Genomic DNA, 20,371 nt, shown 5'->3' on the forward strand with positions numbered 1-20,371 from the left:
ATGCTCAGAAAAGAAAAAAAATTATAATTTTGTGATTAATTATTAAATATTTAATATATTTCTAAATTATATTTTAAAAATAACTATTATAAAAATAAATTATTTTAAAAAATTTATATAAGAGATAAGAATGACAAATTATTCACCATTCACTACAAATTATCAAAACCATCGTAAATCCGCAATTTAAATAAATTAAATATGAATTGGAGTATCTCACCCGATAATCGTCCGTTCCGCTTTTCAAAGTCTAACCGAGCACAGCTACGAGTCTAGTTGGCGCGGGAGGGCTGAGGTGGGTTTTACAGAGGTTTTAGGGCTTAAGGGAAAACTCGGTCCGAAACAATGGCTGCTTCTGTTGCGGGAAGATCCGCATTTCTACGAATAGTATCTAGAACGAAAATGACAAACTCAAGAACGACTGTAACAAGATTCTCGATGTCCCAGTCTCGAATTTCTCCGACTGGATCTTCTTTCTCAAGGTTCTACTTTATCTTGTACTGTTTTGGTCTTTGCATTTATTCGAATGCAAACTCGGCTAGTCTCTCCAAAATTCTTTCTTCACATTGATTTCACTTCCCCCTTTTGAAGGTTCCTCCGACGGGAATTGAGCACGCTTCTTCCCGTCCACAGTGCAATTGCGTCTGCCTGCCTCGTTTCCAAGCTTCCGTCCGAACTGAGCGCGTCCATTGAAGGTAACTTTTCTTTTCTCTCTATAGTTTCGACATTGGAGAGCATGCATTTGAAGGTTGAGGAAGTTTCTCGCAAAATTTTGGGTTTCTTAAGAATTTTGGAGTTTTTAATTAATTGTTATTGGATGTTCTGTTATTTAAGGGCCATTGACCCAACTGTAAGGTTTTTATAGCTGAACCTGAAAAATTATGGAAATAGCCTTTCCAAATGTGGAGGTAAGCCTGTAGACGTCATGCGCTTCCCAACATGGCGTGGGATTCTTGCACATTGGGTGTTGCACTGTTATGGTGTTATTTTATTTACTCTTGCATTATTTTTGGATGCAATATGCTTGGATATGAAATTGAGTGCATTTATACAGGATGTAATATACAATTGTATATAGTTTTAATTTTTTTCACACAATTCCAAATGTAAACATTCATTCCATGCTAAAATGCAGTGTTAGTATAATTCAATATCTTTGTTGACCTCTGGGAGTTTTTTAATTATTCAATTAGTGAAGTCGTCAACCATATTTCAATTTTTGAGTTCAAGCCAAAACATTCCATAAGGTTATTTTAAGCTAAAGTCAATTAAGAAACATAATTTCTTAGCAAAATGAACTATGTATAGAAATGAGGAAAATCTCTTCTTCTAAACAGAGAAAGGATATCAAAAGAGATAAATGGGCATCCTATAAGGTCTAAGGTTAGGAGAATGCACCCTAAAAAACTCAAGTATAAATTTCACTCTCGATGAGGAAATTATAAATTATATCAGGACATCTAAGAATCAAGCAAATATTTGCAACAAGATTCGTGTTCCCAGTGATCCTCATTTGTCCATTTGAGACATACCTATATTATTGGGCTTTCATGGAATCTCTCTCCTTAGTGATGTGCTCAAAGCCCCTTGATCTCACTTCCTTTAAGCTCCATGAAAGTAAATAGCTTAAAATTTGTTTTGCTAGGAAACTCAACTTGGTCAATATTCAAGAGAAAGAAAAAAAACTATGGAATTTGGTTTCTATTAACCTCTCCAATCTGTGTCTAATTCTGGTTACTATATGAGTGCCACTAACCCCACCTTCCAATTTTCTAAAACAAGTTAGATGAGAAACATTTGCTCTATCTCTTGATGTTTTCCTTATGACAGGGTCACTTGGCATTTTTTTTTTTTTTTTTTAAAAATGGTCTAAATTTCTCTGGTTTGGGTTTTGAATCCCCATCTAGAATCATTTTTTTTTTTTTTTGGTTTTTTTTTGGACAAAATACATTGATGTCCCTCGGTCCTACCCTAATGTTCAAAAAATCCCAAACCTTCCTTGAAGTTTAGCAAAAAGATGTGAACTTGAAGTTTCAAAAATCCCTTGGATCTTCCTATACATATGATTTTTTTGGGGCACTTATTCCTAGCCGTCCTCATTTTTTAATTCGTTCTAAATGATGTGGTATTCTTGTGATTGTCTTATGATATTTTGATATCTGCCTTTATCTAGAATCTAGTCTCCTTGTCCTATGATATTTTGAGGCATAGCCTAAAGATGCAATATGGGTTATCTGGAAACAGTTTCCAAGGACAAAAGTGAACGTAGAGTTTACTTTTTCTAGTAAGCGCTGACCAATCAGGGGAAATGACCATAACTTTCTCTACATAGCCTAAATTAAGCATTGTTCAATGCGTTGGAAAGTTGGTCTATGGACCTTCTGAATGTCACCTAATTTGCATAGAGAATGTGCTTGAGTTAATTTAGATTGACCACAACATTTCCTTAAATGTAATGCTGAAATTTATTTTATCCCATGTCGTCTTTGTATTTTGTCGCACTTTGGGTAGCGTAGAGATGTTATTGTATTAGGAGCTCATAAAAGGAAGGTACATGTGAGTAGAAAGTAACCTTTTGATTCATTTCCCTTATTATAGGTCAAATAATGTGTAGCTCAAATCTTATCTCTTTCTTTATTGTGTCCTTGAACTTTTTATAATTATCTTTTTGTACATTTTCATTGTTGCATCATTTGGTCTCAAAATTAGTGCTTTGCCTTCAACTATCTTCCTTATTTCTATGGTTGGAAAAAGAGAAGCGGCCGACATGACAATCCAATAATGGATGAAACAAGAGATGAGAGATACATTGAAATTTAAGTGTTTTGAAGACAAGTTGAACTTACAATGTGTCTTGAATGGCAAGGAGCTCGGAGTGTCATTCAAGCCATGATTAGTTGAGCTACGAGCCCAAAGATGTGAGTCCCTTTGCCCATCATCTAGCTCATGAGAAGACATTGGTGGATGGGTATTGTTGTTTAATGAACACCTTTGGATTTGATTTCCTAAAATTTCATGGTTGTTTGCATGTGGAGGAGTTTCTTGAATGGCTTAGTGCCGTTGAGAAATTATTGACTACAAAGAAATTTTAGAAAATTAGCAAGTGAAATTGGTGGAAACAAAGCTTTGTGTTTATGACTTGTGGCACGATGCAAGAGATGTATCTTCATAAAGTCGAAGGTCTCATCTTGACAAGTCACAGTGCAAGGGATATATCTTATTAAAGTCAAATATCTCATCTTGAGAGAAGATGAAATCTTGTCTGAATGAAAAATTCCTTCACATATTTGGAAGTGTCTTCTCTTAATTCAACAATCTTGCCAAGACAACACAAGGGTAATTGATTACATCAAGGAGTTCCACAATTTGCTAGCACTCAATGATGTTCTAGAAAGTGAATAACACCGTGTCCCTACATATGGCAATGGGAAGATAAACACACTTATGTCGAAGATAATGGTGAAAAAGTTGCACTTGAAGAAAGTGAGCATTTGATGTTTCACAAATCATTTGCTACTTGGAAAGAAGAATTCAAAGATAATTATAATTTTTTTTGGCTCGTTCTAATCCCACTTGCAATCAAATAAAAAGCCCAACAACCATATGTTGATTGAAACCTTATGCCAATCTATGGTGATTATCTTGAAGATAGTAAGGTAGTTGTTTGTTTTTTTGATAGAAAAATAAGATATATTCATTGAAGAGGAAAAAATGTACAAAGTGGAGAAAAAGATCCTTCCATAAAATGAAGAAACCAAAATAAACTAAAAAACAATCAAAATAAAACCACGTTCCAATCTCTTTGAAGATCCAAGAAAGGCACCCCTTCAAAACTGCCAGCTGCAACCTGTAGCGAAGTATCAGAATTTCTCTTTCCAGAAAAGAAACGAGCATTCCTTTCCATCCAAATTCCCCACAAAACTGCAAAGATGACACAAGTCCACAAAGACTAAACCATTACCACCCTTCCCAAAATTTGTGAAAGAGATCTTTAATAATTTCTCTTCTGAAATCTGTGAAACAACAAATATTTCATCCTAAATCCCCCAAGAGAAAGGGCAATGGATTCTAGGCTATCAAAACACAAGAAACAAACACCCGGAGATTACACCTTCAAAAGTGCCTCTCACTTTGGAGTAGGTTGTTGGTGCTAACTCTATTAAGAACAACCAATCAAGTAAATGCCTTGATCCTAGAGGGGGCTTTAGCTCTCTAGATGAAACATTAATGGGGAAAGGATTTGGAAGATTTGGTTAAACGATAAAATGAAGATTTTGAAGAACATAAACTTTAGGAATCCAAACCCCAACTTTGATTATCCCTCTAACATGAGAAAAGACAACCTGCCAACAAGACCAACAAAGAAGATAGTTCCTCCAACTTCCTATCATTTAGAGGCCTATAAAAGTGAAAATGCCAAGAAGAAGTAGGCCCGTTTGAACTAAGGAAGTAATGACATTATTATGTGCTAAAAAAAGGTGATATAAAATAGGAAAGAAATAGAAAGCGCATGATTCCCCACCCAAAATTTTCCTAAAATAGTCGCCCAAACTCATTGGCCACATCATATTTTTTATAAGGAGTAATTGAAGGATAAATCTGAGCAATACTCCTCCATGGAGTCTCCATGGAAAGAATTTAAGCCAAATTTAGTTTTGTTAACTTTATGCCAAAGAGAGCTATCCTCTAAAGGAAAATGCAATAGGCATTTGCCCAATAAGGTAGTGTTTTAGGATACCAAATTTTCAAGTCCCAATCCAACCTCCATCTTGGATCTACACACGTCCTCCCAACTATAGTTGATCTCTCTTCTCCCTTATCCCCGACTCAATGAAATCTCTCATTACTTGATCAATCTTCCTAGCTAGCCTGATTGGAGTGGTAAAAATGGACAAAAAATAAAGAGGGATACTAGAGTGACAAGTTTGGATAAGATTATACAACCACCTAGAGAAAATAAGGCCCCTTTCCCTCCATCCAAATGCTTAGAGACCTTCTCCACTATTGGACCTTAAAACCTAATTGACCTAGGATTACCCCACAAAGGAACTCCTAAATAAGTTGAGGGCCACTCAAGAATTCCCCACCCATTCAAGGAAGCTAACTCCAAAGACCTGGCCTACTAGGTTTAATAGTAGCAATCCCACTCAAATTTATTTTAAAGAACAATTGTTAGAACATTCAAAAACGATTCTCTATGATCATCTAAGGGAAAAAAATAGTGTCCTTTGCAAACTCAAGATGAGATGCAACCACCCCCTCACTACCCACCCCAATCCCATTTGCATAACTCTATTGTCCACCCTATCAATCAACCCACTCAATGTATCAACTAGAAGAAACAAAAATAGTGATGAAGGATCCCCTTGCCCACCACTCTCGAAGCTCTAAACCACTTCTTAGGCTCCCCATTGATAATTGACGAAGCTGAAAACATTTGACAAACACCCCCTGATCCAACCCTAGCCCCTCTCTACAAAGCCCTCTTAAGCGAAAATTTTATCCAAGAAATTCCAATTGACCATGTCATAAACCTTTTTCAAATCCAACTTAAATATAACCCCCCGTCTTATTTCAATGAATATTTTCCACTATTTCATTAGCCATTGACGTAGCATCAATAATTTGTCTTCCTCTAAAAAAACTCTTTTGGCCTTAGAAAAATAGAATCTTCTACGACTTTACTCAACCTATCGGCAAACACTCCTGCAACAATTTTGTGAGCGCTTGCTACTAGATCGATAGGTCGAAAGTCAACAATGTTTGGAGCCCGAATCATTTTAGGCACTAAAGTAATGAAAGTAGAATTAATGCTTTTTTCCTATGACTCCATTAAAATAGAATTCATTAAAGACCTCCAACAGATCAACCCTAACAACATCCCAACAATCCTAGAAATTATGTGGACCTAGGGCCTTGCCCCTATTCATCTTTAAACGCTACATTCCTAACTTCCATCTCCTCAGAAGGCCTTTCCATCCATCTCATCTAATTAGTAGAAATAGGGCTCCACTCCAACCTCTCAATCATTGATCTACTCTTAGCCTCCTCACTAAATAAATTGGGAAAAAAATTCAGTGATCTCATTTGCAATCAATAGAGGATTAGAGGAGATTATTTCTTCTCTCAATCCAATTCCCTCACTAAATTTTTCTCATCTTCATCATCCAGTCTCTGGAAAAACTTATTCTCACAATTAGCCTCTCTAACCCGTTTAAATTTAGGCATTTTCCTCCTGCTCTTCGTCTGCATAAAAATCACCTCCTCTGGGTCATTGTTTTTGAAGAAACCCACTTTGCCTCCTCTATCTCTATTGAATCTCAGTCATTCTCTATTCTATCTAGCTAATCGCGATCAGCTAGGATGTTAGATTTCCTAACCTCATTATCTCCAAAAACTTGCAAATTCCAGTTTTTTACAACTCCTTTTAAATGCTAGTTTTTTCATAATCTTAAAAACCTCCCAACCTCTAGCAGACACTTCATGCCAAGAATATTTAATCAAACAATGAGAAAATTTATGATCTAACTACGTCTTTTCAAACCTAAAGGGAGTAGTACCCCACTTTACCTCACTAGATTCTAACAAAATGGGGAAATGGTTTGAAATTGATGCAGACAAAGAGGTTTGAGAACAATTAGGAAAATCATCCTTCTACTCACTACTACACAAGAATCTATGCAGGCAACTAGCCACCAATGTACCTCCACCCACAAACCAAGAGAAGATGCATAATCCATAGGAATATCCCTCAATTTGAAGACCCTAATGAATCTGCCAGTATTTTGCATGTTTGAGGTAAACGTACTTCCCCCCTTATTTTACGCTAAAAATCTTACTACATTAAAATTACCCCCTCCTCCCCCTCACAATCTGCATTCTTTGGAAGGTGATGGCAGTTAGCAAAGCCATTGACGTGTCTTTCGAAAGTTTCAACAGGCCTTGAGATTGTTTGAAGAAATTGAAGAAAAGAGAAGAGAGGAGGAGCGAAATAGTAGCAAAAAACCTATGGATAGTAATATAAAGTTGGACAGCAATAGATCTTGAGTTAAAATGATTGGCACGCTTTGTCAATTACAAAAAAAATGTGAGGATGCTCTGAGATGTGGTGGAGGCATGCATTAGCTGGGATCGTATTGTTAAATCATGTTAAGGAAACTCGTAATATGGAATGTGAGGGGACTCAATGATAGATCTAAAAAGAATGCAATCAAGTCCTTCCTCAAGGATTGAAGAGGCAGCATTGTTTGCTTGTGGAAACTAGGTCCAAGATTTAAGGGAGATGCCATTGCTATTAGTGCTTTTTTTTTTTGGGGGGGGGGGGGGGGGTGAGAGGTATGAAAGAGATTTGCAAAAACTCCTTGATGATGATATGGGTTTGAAGCTAATGTGTCCTTTAGACCATGAGGTGAAGGTGGGGGTGAGTCCTAGAACTTATGAGAGGAAAAAAAGAAGGTTCAAAATGTACTCAATATGTTTGAATCTTCTATTAATTATGGAGGTGTTAGAGGAGAAGGTTGGGGGGGGGGGGGAGGGTAAGAGAGTTAAGTTATGAAGCTCATTAGTTGGAATCTTAGGAGTTTAGCTGATGTTAGGAAGAAGGGGTTGATTTGGAAAGTGCTGATTAGTTGTTCTCTTGATTTTGTTTTGCTTCAAGAAACTAAATTAGAGAATGTTGATGGGGGGATGGTTAAGATTATTTGGGAGGCTGGTGTAAGGATTGGGAGTTTATTTCTTCGCAAGGGTCATTTGGGGCATTCTTGTTGTTTGGGATACTCGGTCCATTACTAAAGTTGATTGTGTTGTTAGGTTCTTTTCCCTTTCGTTTTTGGTGGATATTAAAGGTAGAGGTCATTGGTGGGTTTTCGTATGTTTTTATGAACCTCCAAGACTGAATTTTTGGCCTTTTTTTGGGATGAGTTGCATGCGGTTTCTAGTTTTTCTTACCCTAGGTGGATTGTAGGTGTTGACTTTAATGTCTGAGCAAGAAAAGGGCGGAGGTTGGTTTTCTTAGAGTATGCAGAATTTTGATAGGTTTATTATGAATTGTGGGTTGAGGGATTTGCCGCTAGATAATGGAATTTTTTCTTGGTCTATGGGTGGGAGAGGGATGTTGTTAGTCCGTTAGATAGGTTTTTATTTTGTAGTGATTGGGAGGATGAGTTTGCTAATCTTTCTCGAATTGTTTTGTTATGACTATGTTTGACCATTTTCCTCTTTTGTTAGAATCTTCTAAGGTGAAGTGGGAGTCCCTCTCCCTTTTGGTTTGAGAATATGTGGCTTGATCACGCTTTTTCCCCCTCTATAGTGAGAGATTCTTGGTGTGAGGATTTGGAGAAGGGGTGGTAAGATTTTAGGTTCCCGAGGAAGCTTTAGTGTCTTAAGGGGACCTTGAAGATTTGGAGTAGGAAGGTTTTTGGGGTTATTACTTATTAGGATGAAGAAAGCTGTAATTTCGGGCAAGTTGGATTTTTTAAATAGAAAAAAGGAAGGTGTTAGTTTATTGGACAGTGAGTAGGCTAAATGGGTCTGGAAAATGTGTTGGGAGGGTTTGGTTACTAAAGGAGTAAGGAGTCGGAGGCAAAAGACTAAATATAAGTGGGTAGAAGAAGATGATCGTGATACAATCTTTTTTTCATAGGTTGGCTCATGTGAAGATGAGGAACAACATGTTTAGGTAATTGGATTTGGGAGGAGATGAGGTTATTTTTGATTCTCGTTTGATTGCAAATGAGATTACTAATTTCTTTTTCAATCTTTATTCATAGGAGGATTTTGAAGGCCTATGATTGAGGGAGGGTTTAGATTGGAATCACAGTTTTAGGGATCATGTGAGTTGGTTGGAATGGCCTTTTGAGTCAGAGGAAGTTAAGACAAGTGTGTTTGGGATGAAATGGGATAAAGATTTGGGTCTAGATGGGTTTAATATGGGGGTTTTTTTTTTTCCTTTTTGTTTTTTCCCCACAAATGTTGGAATGCGGTTAGGGTGGATTTGTTAAATGTCTTCAATGAATTTTCTTGTAATGGGATTTTTGGCAAGAGCATTTGTTCCATTTTCATCACTTTGGTGCCTAAAAGGAACCCTAAAAGGAATAAATCTATTAAGATCATTGATTGTTTAGGCCTATAAGATTAATGACTAGTGTGTATAAGATTATTGCTAAATTACTAGCTAATAGGTTGAGTGTGGTGTTAGATGATGCTATTTCTAAAGCTCAAATGCATTTGTGGGGGGTAGACAGATTGCGGATGTTATTTTGGTTGCTAGTGATGTCGTAGAGGAGGTTTGTAAGAAGAAGAGGAAGGGCATTCCTTTTAAATTGGATTTTGAAAAAGCTTATGATAGCGTTAGTTGGAATCTTTTGGATAAGGTGTTGGCTAGAAAAGGGTTTGGGGAGAGATGGGGACTTGGTTGAGGAGTTGCTTGTCTAATGCTTTTTTTTCTTCTTCTCAATTGTTATGAATGGAGAACTTAAATCTTGGTTTGGAGCGTCAAGAGGTGTTAGACAAGGGGATCCCATTGTTTCTATTTTTGTTTGTTTTGGATATTGATGTATTGAGTACAATGGTGGAGAGGGCGGCTGATAAGGGTTTAGTTAAAAGGCTGGAAGTGGGCAGAGAGGGTTCCATTTGCTGATTATGCTTTTGTTTTTCATTTGTGATCATGGAGATTCTTTTTTGAATATTTTTACTTTTACAAATATTTGAGAGGGTTATGGGCTTTAAATTAATTTGGGGAAGAGTAGTATAACAACCATCAATTTGATATCTAGTAGGTCTAGGGAGTTGGATTTGTTAGCGCGTTGTGGTCTTTTGGATTGGCAATTGCCTTATCTTCCTGTTGGGAGGTAATCCTAGGTATATGGGTTTTTGGGATTCAGTGGTGGAGAGTGTCTCTAAGCGTTCGGATGGGTTGACAGGTTCGTTATTTTCTTTTAGGGGCTGCGTTATAGGCTTTTCTTGCTAGTATCCCTCTATATTTGTCTATTTTTATATTTCTGATGGGGATAACCAGTAAAATTGAGAAGATCATGCGAGATTTTCTTTGGTTGGGGGTTGGGGATATTATAGATTACCTTGATAGCTGGGAGACCATTAGGTCTAGGCTGGACAGGGGTTTGGGTCTTGGTACATTGATGTCTAAAAGCACGCTCCTTTGGCTAAATGTTTTTGGCAGTTTCCTTTAGAGGAGTTACTCTTTGGCATAGAGTCATCAAAAGTAAATCTAGTATGCATGTGAATTATCGGGGATGCTAATTTAGGAATTAGATGTTATTCAGAAAGCCTGTGGAGATGTATTTCTCAGGTCTACCCCCTCTTTGTTCCTCGCACTAAGTTTGTCTTGGGTAATGCTTCATGTATTCGTTTTTGGGAAGAATTCTGGGTAGGTAATGATGCTTTATTCTATTCTTTTCCTTGTCTTTATCGTCTGAGTTCAAGTCATAATGAGGTTATTTCCTTCTTTTTGATTTTTGAAGGTCATTCATTTTCTTAGGACTTCCATTTCCTAGAACTGTTACCGATAGAGATGTAGAGGAGTTGTCTTCCTTGTTGTGTTAGTGGGGACTTCTTGTCCTTCCTTGGGGGTGGATACTGGATAGGCTTTCTTGGTCTAAGACTCTTTGGGGCCCTATTCTTGCAGTATTTTTTACTACTTCATTAATGCTAATATTTCCTTTCTGCTCCTTAGAATTATTTGAAAGGCCCAAGTTCCCTCAAAGATCAAGGTTTTTATTTGGTTGTTTGTTCGTAATAGAGTTAACACCGACAATCTGTTGCGAAGTAGATCTTCAATGGCACTTTCTCCTAATATATGTTTTCTTTGCTGTGATAGTTTTGAAACAATGTTTCATTTGTTTTTGCACCGCTTGTTTGCTTGGAATATATGGGATAAGTATTTTGGTCTTTTGGGAGAAAATTGGGTTTTTCTGAAGTTGGTGGAGGATTTGTTGGCCACTTCTTTTGCTGGTTTTGGTAAAAGGAAGGATGCTTTTGCTTTGTGGATGCGTGCTGTTTTCGTAGTTCTGTGGATAAGGATTGAAAAAAATAATACTTCCATGGGAGAAGATTCATTATTTGGCGTCATCACTTCAGTGTGCTTCTGTTGGTTGTTTTAAAAGAGTGAGGTTTTCCCATATCCAATGGGATTGGTTGGCTTTGTTAGTCTAATTGTTTGAATTTTGTTTGATTGTTTTTGTTTTAATTTTTATTCTCTCTCTCTCTCCCCTCTTGATTTGGAGGATTTATCGTTCTCCTTTTTGCACATTCTTCTTTTTTCTATTAAAGTCATCTTTTTTTGTTATCAAAAAGGGGGGGCATATTGATGGATTTCCCTTCGTGTTGAGGGTGGTATAGGGGGTATTCTTGTTTTGTGGAAGCAAACTATTGTGGGATTGTTGGATCACTTTGTTAATTCCTTTTTGGTCTCCTATTTGTTTAAGAAGTTGGATGATTACTTTTTGTGGATACATAATAGTGTTTGTGGCCTAGGTGAAAGACCCTATAGATATCTTTTCTAAAATGAACTCTTGGATCATTGGAGGAGATTTCAACATGGTGGTTGATGCTCATAAAAGAAGTGGGGATAGTTCAAAGAATAGTTGCGTGAGAGAGTTTTTAGACTTTATCAATGTGGATGCCCTTATTGATCATACGCTCATGGGTGGCACTTTCACATGGTCCAACTCTAGGGACCCGCTTTCTTTCTCTAGGATTGATGGGTTCGTAATTTGTTGATTAGGAAATTCACTTTCCTAGGCCCATCTTAGACCACTTCCTTATTCTCGTTTGACATGGTTGGACTTGTTGGGGTTGAATGGGGGCCGACCCCTTTCGCTTTGAAAACATGTGGTTCAAGAACAATGGTTTAGGAGACTGTGTAACTTGGTGGTCTTCACCTCATGTCAAGGGTAAAGCTAGCTTTGTTGCTTGCCACAAAATTGAAGGGGTTGAAATAAAAGCTGAAAATGTAGAATAGATGCACCTTTAGAAATGTCCACACGAAAAAGACCGTTATTCTTAATGGCATCAAAAGAAATTGATGAGTGGGAGTTAGGTCAAGGTATTAATGCGGAAAGGACGACCAAATGAGTGTTACTCAAGCAGGAATTGGTCAAGGTTATCAAGCTCGAAGAGATTTTGTGGAGGCAGAGATAATGACTTAAGGAGGGTTATTGGAATATTACATTCTTTCACTAGACTGCAAGTGATCACCATATATTTAACACCTTGTCCATCATTGAAATTGTGGGAAACACCTTAACTAGGGGAGAAGAAATTAAAAGGGCATTTGTGACTTTTATGAAGTCCTCTACCGTGGATTTGAAGTTTGGAGACCAGTTGTTGATGGAATCAATATCAGATCTCTTAGCCCTTCTACTGCAAAGTGGCAATAGAGACCCTTCGATGAAGCAGAAATCCTTAAATTGATTCCATCCACAAATGGTCTCCAAACTAGGGCCATCAAAGATTGCAATGGTAAAAATGTGCTTGGTTCGGATGGTTTCTCTTTGGCCTTCTTTCAAGCAAACTAGGGCCTTCTCAAGCATGCCATTGTCAATGCTGTTGAGGAGTTCTATAGATAAGGTAGATTTGTGAGTTGTATTAATGCCACCTTGATACTTCAATTCCAAAGAAAGTTGGGGTTGTAAACATCAAGGGATTTTTCCTTATCAGCTTGGTGGTAAGCATTTATAAGATCCTTGCTGGAGTCTAGCCGTGAGGATAAAAATTTCCATTCTGGAAGTTATTGGGCTGCACTTGCATGCTTTCATGGCTGGACAACAGATCATCGATGCTACCCTTGTTGCTAAAGAAGCTGTGGATGCCTATCAGGAGGAAGGAAAAAGAAGCGTGGTGTCCAAGCTTGACATGGAGAAAGCTTTTGATTGCATCAATTAGAAATTGCTTTTGTATTTTCTCAGGAGAATGAGCTTTGGGGAACTTTGGTGCATTTGGATCACACACTCCAAGCTTCTCACTGCTCATAAATGGCTGTCCATCTAACTTCTTTCTCTCCTGTAGAGGCTTGAGACAAGGGAACCCTCTGTTCCCTTTACTTTTATCTTGGTGATAGAGGTGTTAAACCTCATGTTGAAGAAAGCTACAGAAGTTTCTTAAAGGTCTCAGGCAAAAATGGGAGGTTTACAGAAGTTTCATATCTTCTCTTCATAGATGATACTGTCATTTTTTGTTTTGGTGAAAGTTTCCCTCTCCATATCCTTAACCTCCAATGCATTTTGGTAGGGTTTGAGGCTATCTAGGGCTTGAAAGTGAATCTTGGAAAAAGAGAGCTCATTTTGATTGGTGATGGAACAGGTGTGCTTTCCTCACTGGTCTTTGTAAGATGAGAACCACCTTTATTAGTCTTGGTCTCCCTCTTCGAGGTAGATTCAGAGATGAAGGAGTTTGGGATGCAATTATTGAGAAGTTAGAAAAAAGATAGGTAGGCTGGAAAAGGTACTTATTGTCAAAAGGTGGCTGACTCGGCTCTCATCAGGAGCACCTTGACAAACCTTCCCATCTATTTATGTCATTTTTTCCTTTACTGGCTTCAGTTGCTAAGAGACTTGAAGGAATTCAAAGGAGATTACTTTGGGGTAGGTGGTTTTTATTTTTTTGGGGAGGGGCGGGGGTGGGGGTGTTAAATATCTCCTTGTCAAGGGGGTTTAAATCCCACCTTTGGGTGTGAATCATTGCTTCTAAATATGTGCTCGAGCATAATGAATTGCTTATGCTAGTAGAGGATCCTATAGCGTTGGGGTTTGGAAATTCATCAGGAAAGGCTGAGATGATTTTTTCCTTTATGTCAGATTTCAAGTGGGGAATGGGGACAATGTTTTACTTTTGGCATGATGTTTGGCTTGCGACAAGGATGCTCTCATTATTTATCATTTTCAAATCTCAGATCAGGGGATCTTATGGAACATTCTCTTTATTAGAAAAGTTGCAAATTGGCGATTCTATGTACTTGCTGACTTTTACATCAGTATTTACAATTTTCGGCACCAAAATCCCTCAACGAACCAAAATGTACTATGGATAGAAATAACCATTTTACAGGAAGCTCTCTCCATTGGGAACAAATTGCAGCAACCTACCTTGGATTCACATCTTGAGGACAGCAGCCACTACAAAGGTTGCTTTCCTTGCCTGGGAGGCAATACACAGAAAATTTTTAACCCTGTACAACTTGCAGAAAAGGGGGCTGACTGTTGCCAATAGGTGTTTGACCAGACACCTTTGGAGCATGGCTCTGTCTTTGACTGGACATCAGTGGGTTACTGCCAGCTCTGTGGGAGGGCAGTATTCGAGCCACTAAGGAGAATAGATAGGCTTTGAATCTCATTCCTCTTGCCATTTTTTGGTGTGCCTGGAAGGAGAGCCTTCAAAGATTCAATTATGCACCACTTTAGATTTGTAAAGAGCAGCGGGTTGCTGCTGTTTCCTGCTAGTGCAATGGGCAAGCTGTGAATGATTATGCTGTAATTCTTGATTTTCGTGATACTGTAGGGTGGTTGACTGTTTGTACTCTGGGTTCGCATCCCCTTGATGCCCCATTAATATAACTCTTTTTTCTGATTAAAAAAAAACTCTTCCCAAAAAAACAGTCCGAGGAGCAGGCTTAGGAGGATCATAGGCTGAAGAAAACCACCACTGGCCCCTCTTAATTTATAACAACACAGATAAAAAAAAGAAACCTAATAGACCATCAACTCTAGAGAAAGAACAAGATCCCCACAGAATAATAATGCCTGCAGCAGATCCTTGAGAATGAAGGAACTTCTAATCCTTAAACCTACCTTCCCAAGCACTCCTAACCAACCATCCACCTATTCTTTCAAGTTTAGTTTCTTGTAGGAAGACAATGTTTGGTGAGTTTCTAGCTAAAACTTCCTTAATCAAGCTCCTATACCTACCATCCCCTAGACTTCTCACATATCTACTGATTTTCATAACTTATCTAATTTACCCCTTATCTTGACCCCTCCTGCTCCCCATAGTTAACAGAAGTTGCTAACTTATTTCTCTTCCTCAACTCCAACACCCCCCACGCCCCAAAGCTTTCGGGAATACAACAATCTTAAGATCGACCCCAGAGGACAAACCTAAAACCTGTCCCCTCTAAAAAGGCTTGAGGATCACAGTTGCCTGTCTTACCCCCCACAGAACTTGTTGCCAAGACTTCTTTCCCATAGTCTACCTTGATGTAGAGCAGCAGCTAAATATCAGAAACCAGAGAAAGAATTGAGAGAATAATGGGAGTGAGTTGGAAGAAGAGCAGGAGAAGAACAGAGCAGAAGAGAGAAGGGAGGAGGTTGCTGGACAGCAGGGACAGAACAGAATAGGGAGAGAACAGAAGAGAGTTGAAGAAGAACATAACTGACAGAAATTAGACAAAACAGAGAAGGTAGGAGGAAGAAGGAGAAGAGGGGAAGGCTGCATGAGAGAGAGGGAAATAGTCTGCAATTTGATTTCAAATGATAACTGTCAAAAACAACTAGCATGCCAAGTATTTATAGCCACCACTACTAACACATATATTTACGAAAACCTCAAAAACAGGAAGTTACATAATACGAAGGAAAGTCAATTACAGAGTACAAAGGAAAGTCTAATACAAGCACAATTTCCTAAATCTACACCTAAAATAGATGTGCTGAATGAGCAGCCTAAAAGATGTAGGTAATCCTCCATCATACTCCTCTGGCTTAAAGGAACCCTGCTCTGAAGAGAATGAGTGTAACTATGACTGTTAACAATTCATGAGAGTTCTCATGGTTAGCATCCTCACTAAGCCATGTAGCCATTTGACTTGAGACAAACCTTCCACCGAACCAAGTACCATCGAAAACCACCCTGAGGAGAGGTCACAAACGCATCATCTGAAATAGACTCCACTGTCCAGTTTGTCTGAGAAATGGAGGTTGAGGAGCTGCAGATGGCAATCATCCTTCTTTTTCCTAACATCATTGCGAGACTTGGGCGAGACTTGGCTTACTGTAGTTAGATAAAGGACGTGACTCATTGGGACCATATGTAACTTTGTTATCCAAAGAATGTATGTTCTTATCCATAATATCATTATATCTTCATGATAATCATCCTAGATTGTCGGTAGATCTCAATCAACAAATGATTTGTGAATTTTTCATTCACTTGTAAATGGATGAAAACAGGCAAAAAATCATCTTTTAATTTTTTTTTTTTTAAGTCTCCTATGAAACATCCCAGCAGTTAAAGTCTCTTAGGCTTAAATCTTGGGACAGGTGGGAAGGGGTACCGTCCATCGCATAGATGAAGTCTAGTGTGGGCTTCCATCGACGAATAATCACTTTTTGCTAGGTTCAATTTCTTCACCATTCTCTTCGACGCAAGTACAATCAACTTCACTTTTAAGGCCAGTTGATAAGCATTGTTTAGCGTCCTTAATGGCTGGGGCCTTAACTAAGTACTAAAGCTGCTGGAGCGACTGCCTTCGTTGATCCTCTCACGAAGGAATCGGAATCTCGCTACTTCCCCTTTCTGTCCTAAGCGGGGGAGACGGATAAAAAACCTTGTGTGAAGGAAAGGCTGTCAAAGTCGTTGACCATTAATCCCGTCTTCGAGAAGGAGCTGCTAAGGAAGAGAATACAGAGGAATTCGATCAAATGGTGAGTATCGTATATAAGCTTTTAGGAGTGATCTTGCCCTCTTTCTTAAAGAAAAAGGTGCGAAGCGTAGAGGCAATCTTTATCTTGTCCCAGCGGCGAGAGTTTCACGTCGAGAAGGAAGGGACACTTTCATTGAGCTCAACGCTACGCCCCTTGGCTAACTCTTAAATCAAGACAAAAAGTCAGTATATGTTTAACACATCTCATTGGAGGTGGGATAGAGCTAATTCTGGGATCGAACGTCTCTCATTGTGGTTTTGATTTGAAGCTCGTACAATCTACGATTCTGGGCATTCATCTTTAGCTGTAATTGTCGGATGTACTTCAACCTCATCTTTGAGGGGAAACCCAAGCTCATTGGCATGTTCTTTGGCAACAAGTTAGTTTTTTAAGATAATAAAAGAAAACGTATTAAGAAATAAAGGAGAGCAAATATGATCTGGGGAAGGAAAGAAATCCCCAAGCAAAAACAGCAAAAGGAGAAGAAAAGAAAAAAAGAGAAAGAATAAGACCTAACGCAATCAATAATTGTTAGTAACTTGTAGAACTAATTGGTGTCGTTTATTACAGTTTTGTTGTCTTCACGAATATTGTTGAGAAGACACTTCGAATGAAATCTACATAGTCGTTTGGTACCATTGTCGAAAATTATGAAATTGAAAATCAAAAGTGAAAAATAAAAATAAAAAATAGAAACTGAAGAATTGAAAATTGTCAACGCATTTGGTTAATGTTTCCAAAACAACAAATTAAAATCCTAACTGATTGCATGTTCATTTTGTCCTTGGATCAAATAAAACTGAAAAATATGATTAGAATAATGATAATACAGACAAATACAAATTAGAAAATATTATAATAATATTTTTTTTGTAATTTTATATTTTTCAACTCACTTTTTAGTGCTCCAAGAATAGTCCTATTGTTTATGAAGGTTAAAAAATGGTGAAAATGTTTTATGGATAACTTTTATCATTTTTAAAATTTTAGAAAATTTATGGATGTTTTTGTTTAATTTTATTTTAGCTTTACATGGAAACTTATTTTAATTTTTTTCCTTTAAAAATTGTGTGCAAAATTTATCAGTGAATCTAGATATTGTGGTAGTGGCAACAGATTGTCACAACTGAAAACCATAATCCAGTGTCATCTTGAGCTGAGATTTCATCTTCTTCCAAGTGGACTTCTGCTTTTGTGTGCAAAGACACATTTCTTGCCCTTGATCTCACCATGCTGCAACCTTGTTGCGATTAATTTTACTTGCTGATTTTTTTTTTTTGGGAATTCTTTGCACTTGAAGAATTTGTCAACATCACTAAGCGAGCCAAGAAACTCCTTGGCTTGCAAATGGGAATGAAATTCTTGAAGACCAGTTTTAAAAACATTTGTTAAATGGAAACACCTCTTCACTAATGTTGCCTCATGAGCTCTATGATGGGCAAAGGTATATGTGTCTTCAGGCTTGTCACTAGAGTATGGGTTCAATGACTTGCTCCAAGCTTCTTATGGTTCAAAAGGTGCATTAGTAAGTTGATTGACTTATCTTTGAAGTGTTTGAATTTCATTATATCTATCATCTCTTGTGTCATCCATCATTGGATTGCCATGTGCTCTCCTTGTCTTTCCATCATGGGAGAAGATTAGGAAGATAGCCGAAAGCATAATACTAGCTCTAATACCAAATGATGCTGAGTGGAATAGGTAAAAAGAAGATAATTATAAAAAAATTAGGGGCGCAATAATAAAATGAGATTGGAGTAGGAGGTATGCTCTACTATTTGATTCATAAAAAATGAAGTACATAAAAAGACTACTTGTTATGCACATCTACATTCGTTTTATGAATCATTAGTACAATAATATCACTACAGCTACTCAAAATACAGCTGCACTAAGTATTCAACACCACAATTTACCATATGTAAGGAAAATAGTACTTTTGCAGTGATATATTATGGGGTAATTTTGCGGTGAGATCTTGATTAAACCAAGCAGATTGTCTAGGTAAATTAGGTGCCATTCAGAAGGTCCTCTGCTTTCTAATGCATTGGTGCATGAGAGCTCTATAGAGAAAGTCTTGGCCATTTTCCTAGTTTTGGTTTGCACTGACTGAAAAAATGAAAATTGGCATTTACTTTTCTTGTTGAAAATTGTATCACCTAACATAGTTCCACTCATGGTAAGGTGGTAAAGAGTCGGACTTGAGATTAAATATCATGAGCTAAAACTTGTTCATAACACTGCCCCATTGAATTCATACTCATGGCCCCCCATCTTCCAAATCCATATGTAATACCACAAAGCCACCACATCTAGCAGTTAGTCATTGTGAGTGCTACTCCTTAGAAAGCAATCTTTTGTCTTGATAGCTATCGTGTTGATGAATTTACCTTTTTACTATTTGGGCATTACTTTTTGGCCATGTGTTGTCTTTAACCTTTCTTCATTGAGAATTATTTGCTTTCAGTCTATTCCTGTATTAGAGTTCTACTATTGTGTTATTAAGTTATAAGTTCTATTTATCCTTTTTGGTGCTTAATCTGGTTAGAATCTATATTCTTTTTGAAATGGAATTCTAAAACTTGTTAGCATGTTTTTAAAGAAAGTGGATGTGCTTGACTTCTATAACAATCAATTTGCTAAGTACAGGTACTATGTATAACTGCATGAGTGATATCCTTTTCCACGCTTTAGTAACCTATAATGTGTTGTGGCATACTGACTTCAACATGTTCAGCCCCTCAGTTATGGTGTTGGTTTGTTTGAGATGATGTGTGGTTGGGTTGGGAGTTTGACTAAAACATGTCAAATGCAGTGCCATAGGAAAGCCTACAATTGCTGCTACATTTGCTGAAGAGTCACATGCTTGTGGTGGAACCATAGCGTTATTCAGTTGTTTTATGTTTCACATTTTTTAATTACCTATCACATTGATTACAAAGCAGCCTGAAATTATGAATTTTGAGAGTTCATGCTGGGTTATTGTCATGCTAGTTTGTTCGATATCCACGAAATGAGAATGTTCTACTTCGTTGTCCACAGCATGGGAAGGTTTACAGTCATCCTTAGGATTGAAAAAATGGAATCATTGCAAAAACTTGGGCCATGATCTATATGGTATTAGGCATGTACAATATTTGATATTTTGAAGTCCTTCAGGTTTCCTGATGACAAGGGCTGATTGGCAAGAGGGAAAGGGCAAACAAAAGAAAATGTAGAAAAATAAAAAGGTTATGGTAAAATAAAATCGATGGGAAAGCAAAACTCAATTAAGGTTCTCAACGATCAATAATGCAAACTCCCCAAAATTACACTATTAAGCCATCATAGAGGCTTTTGCTTTTGATCTACATAAGAAAACAAATATTGGAAAATAACATTAAATCCTTATATAAATAGAATTACAAAGTAAGCCCTAAAGTTACTTTAAAAAATAAAATATATATCTCAAATATTCTCCTTTCTTCTCACTTCATTCTCCCTTGGTTGGAGAAAATTCGTTGTGATGCTTTCCCCCTAATTCTACATAAGGAAACAAACAAACAAATAATAGAAAATAACTCAAAATCCAATAAATAAAATTGTATAATAAACCCTAATGTTCCTAAATAAATAAAATTTATAAAAAGTAAATCTCAAATATTCTCCTTTTTCCCCATCAGTAACTTGTGGTTTGCAGGAATGAGCATCCAATTCTCTGAATGATGCAAGAATGAAAT

General features: G+C 37.4%; 1 protein-coding gene across 3 annotated transcripts in view; it reads left to right on the forward strand.

The window, feature by feature from the left end:
* The first annotated feature begins 218 nt into the window (after positions 1–218).
* LOC131149225 (uncharacterized) overlaps positions 219–20,371 on the forward strand; it is a 33,472-nt gene continuing 13,319 nt past the window's right edge. Inside the window, exons 1-2 of one of the 3 annotated variants that reach the window (XM_058099483.1) lie at positions 219–482; positions 592–695. In XM_058099483.1, the coding sequence (XP_057955466.1) occupies positions 346–482; positions 592–695 (241 nt within the window). In that variant the 5' untranslated portion in view covers positions 219–345. Of the gene's footprint in view, positions 483–591; positions 1,060–20,371 lie in introns of those variants that run through there. The other 2 variants (XM_058099482.1, XM_058099481.1) reach the window with 2 other exon arrangements.

Source organism: Malania oleifera, chromosome 2 (assembly GCF_029873635.1).
Source record: "Malania oleifera isolate guangnan ecotype guangnan chromosome 2, ASM2987363v1, whole genome shotgun sequence".
Lineage (NCBI taxonomy): Eukaryota > Viridiplantae > Streptophyta > Magnoliopsida > Santalales > Ximeniaceae > Malania > Malania oleifera.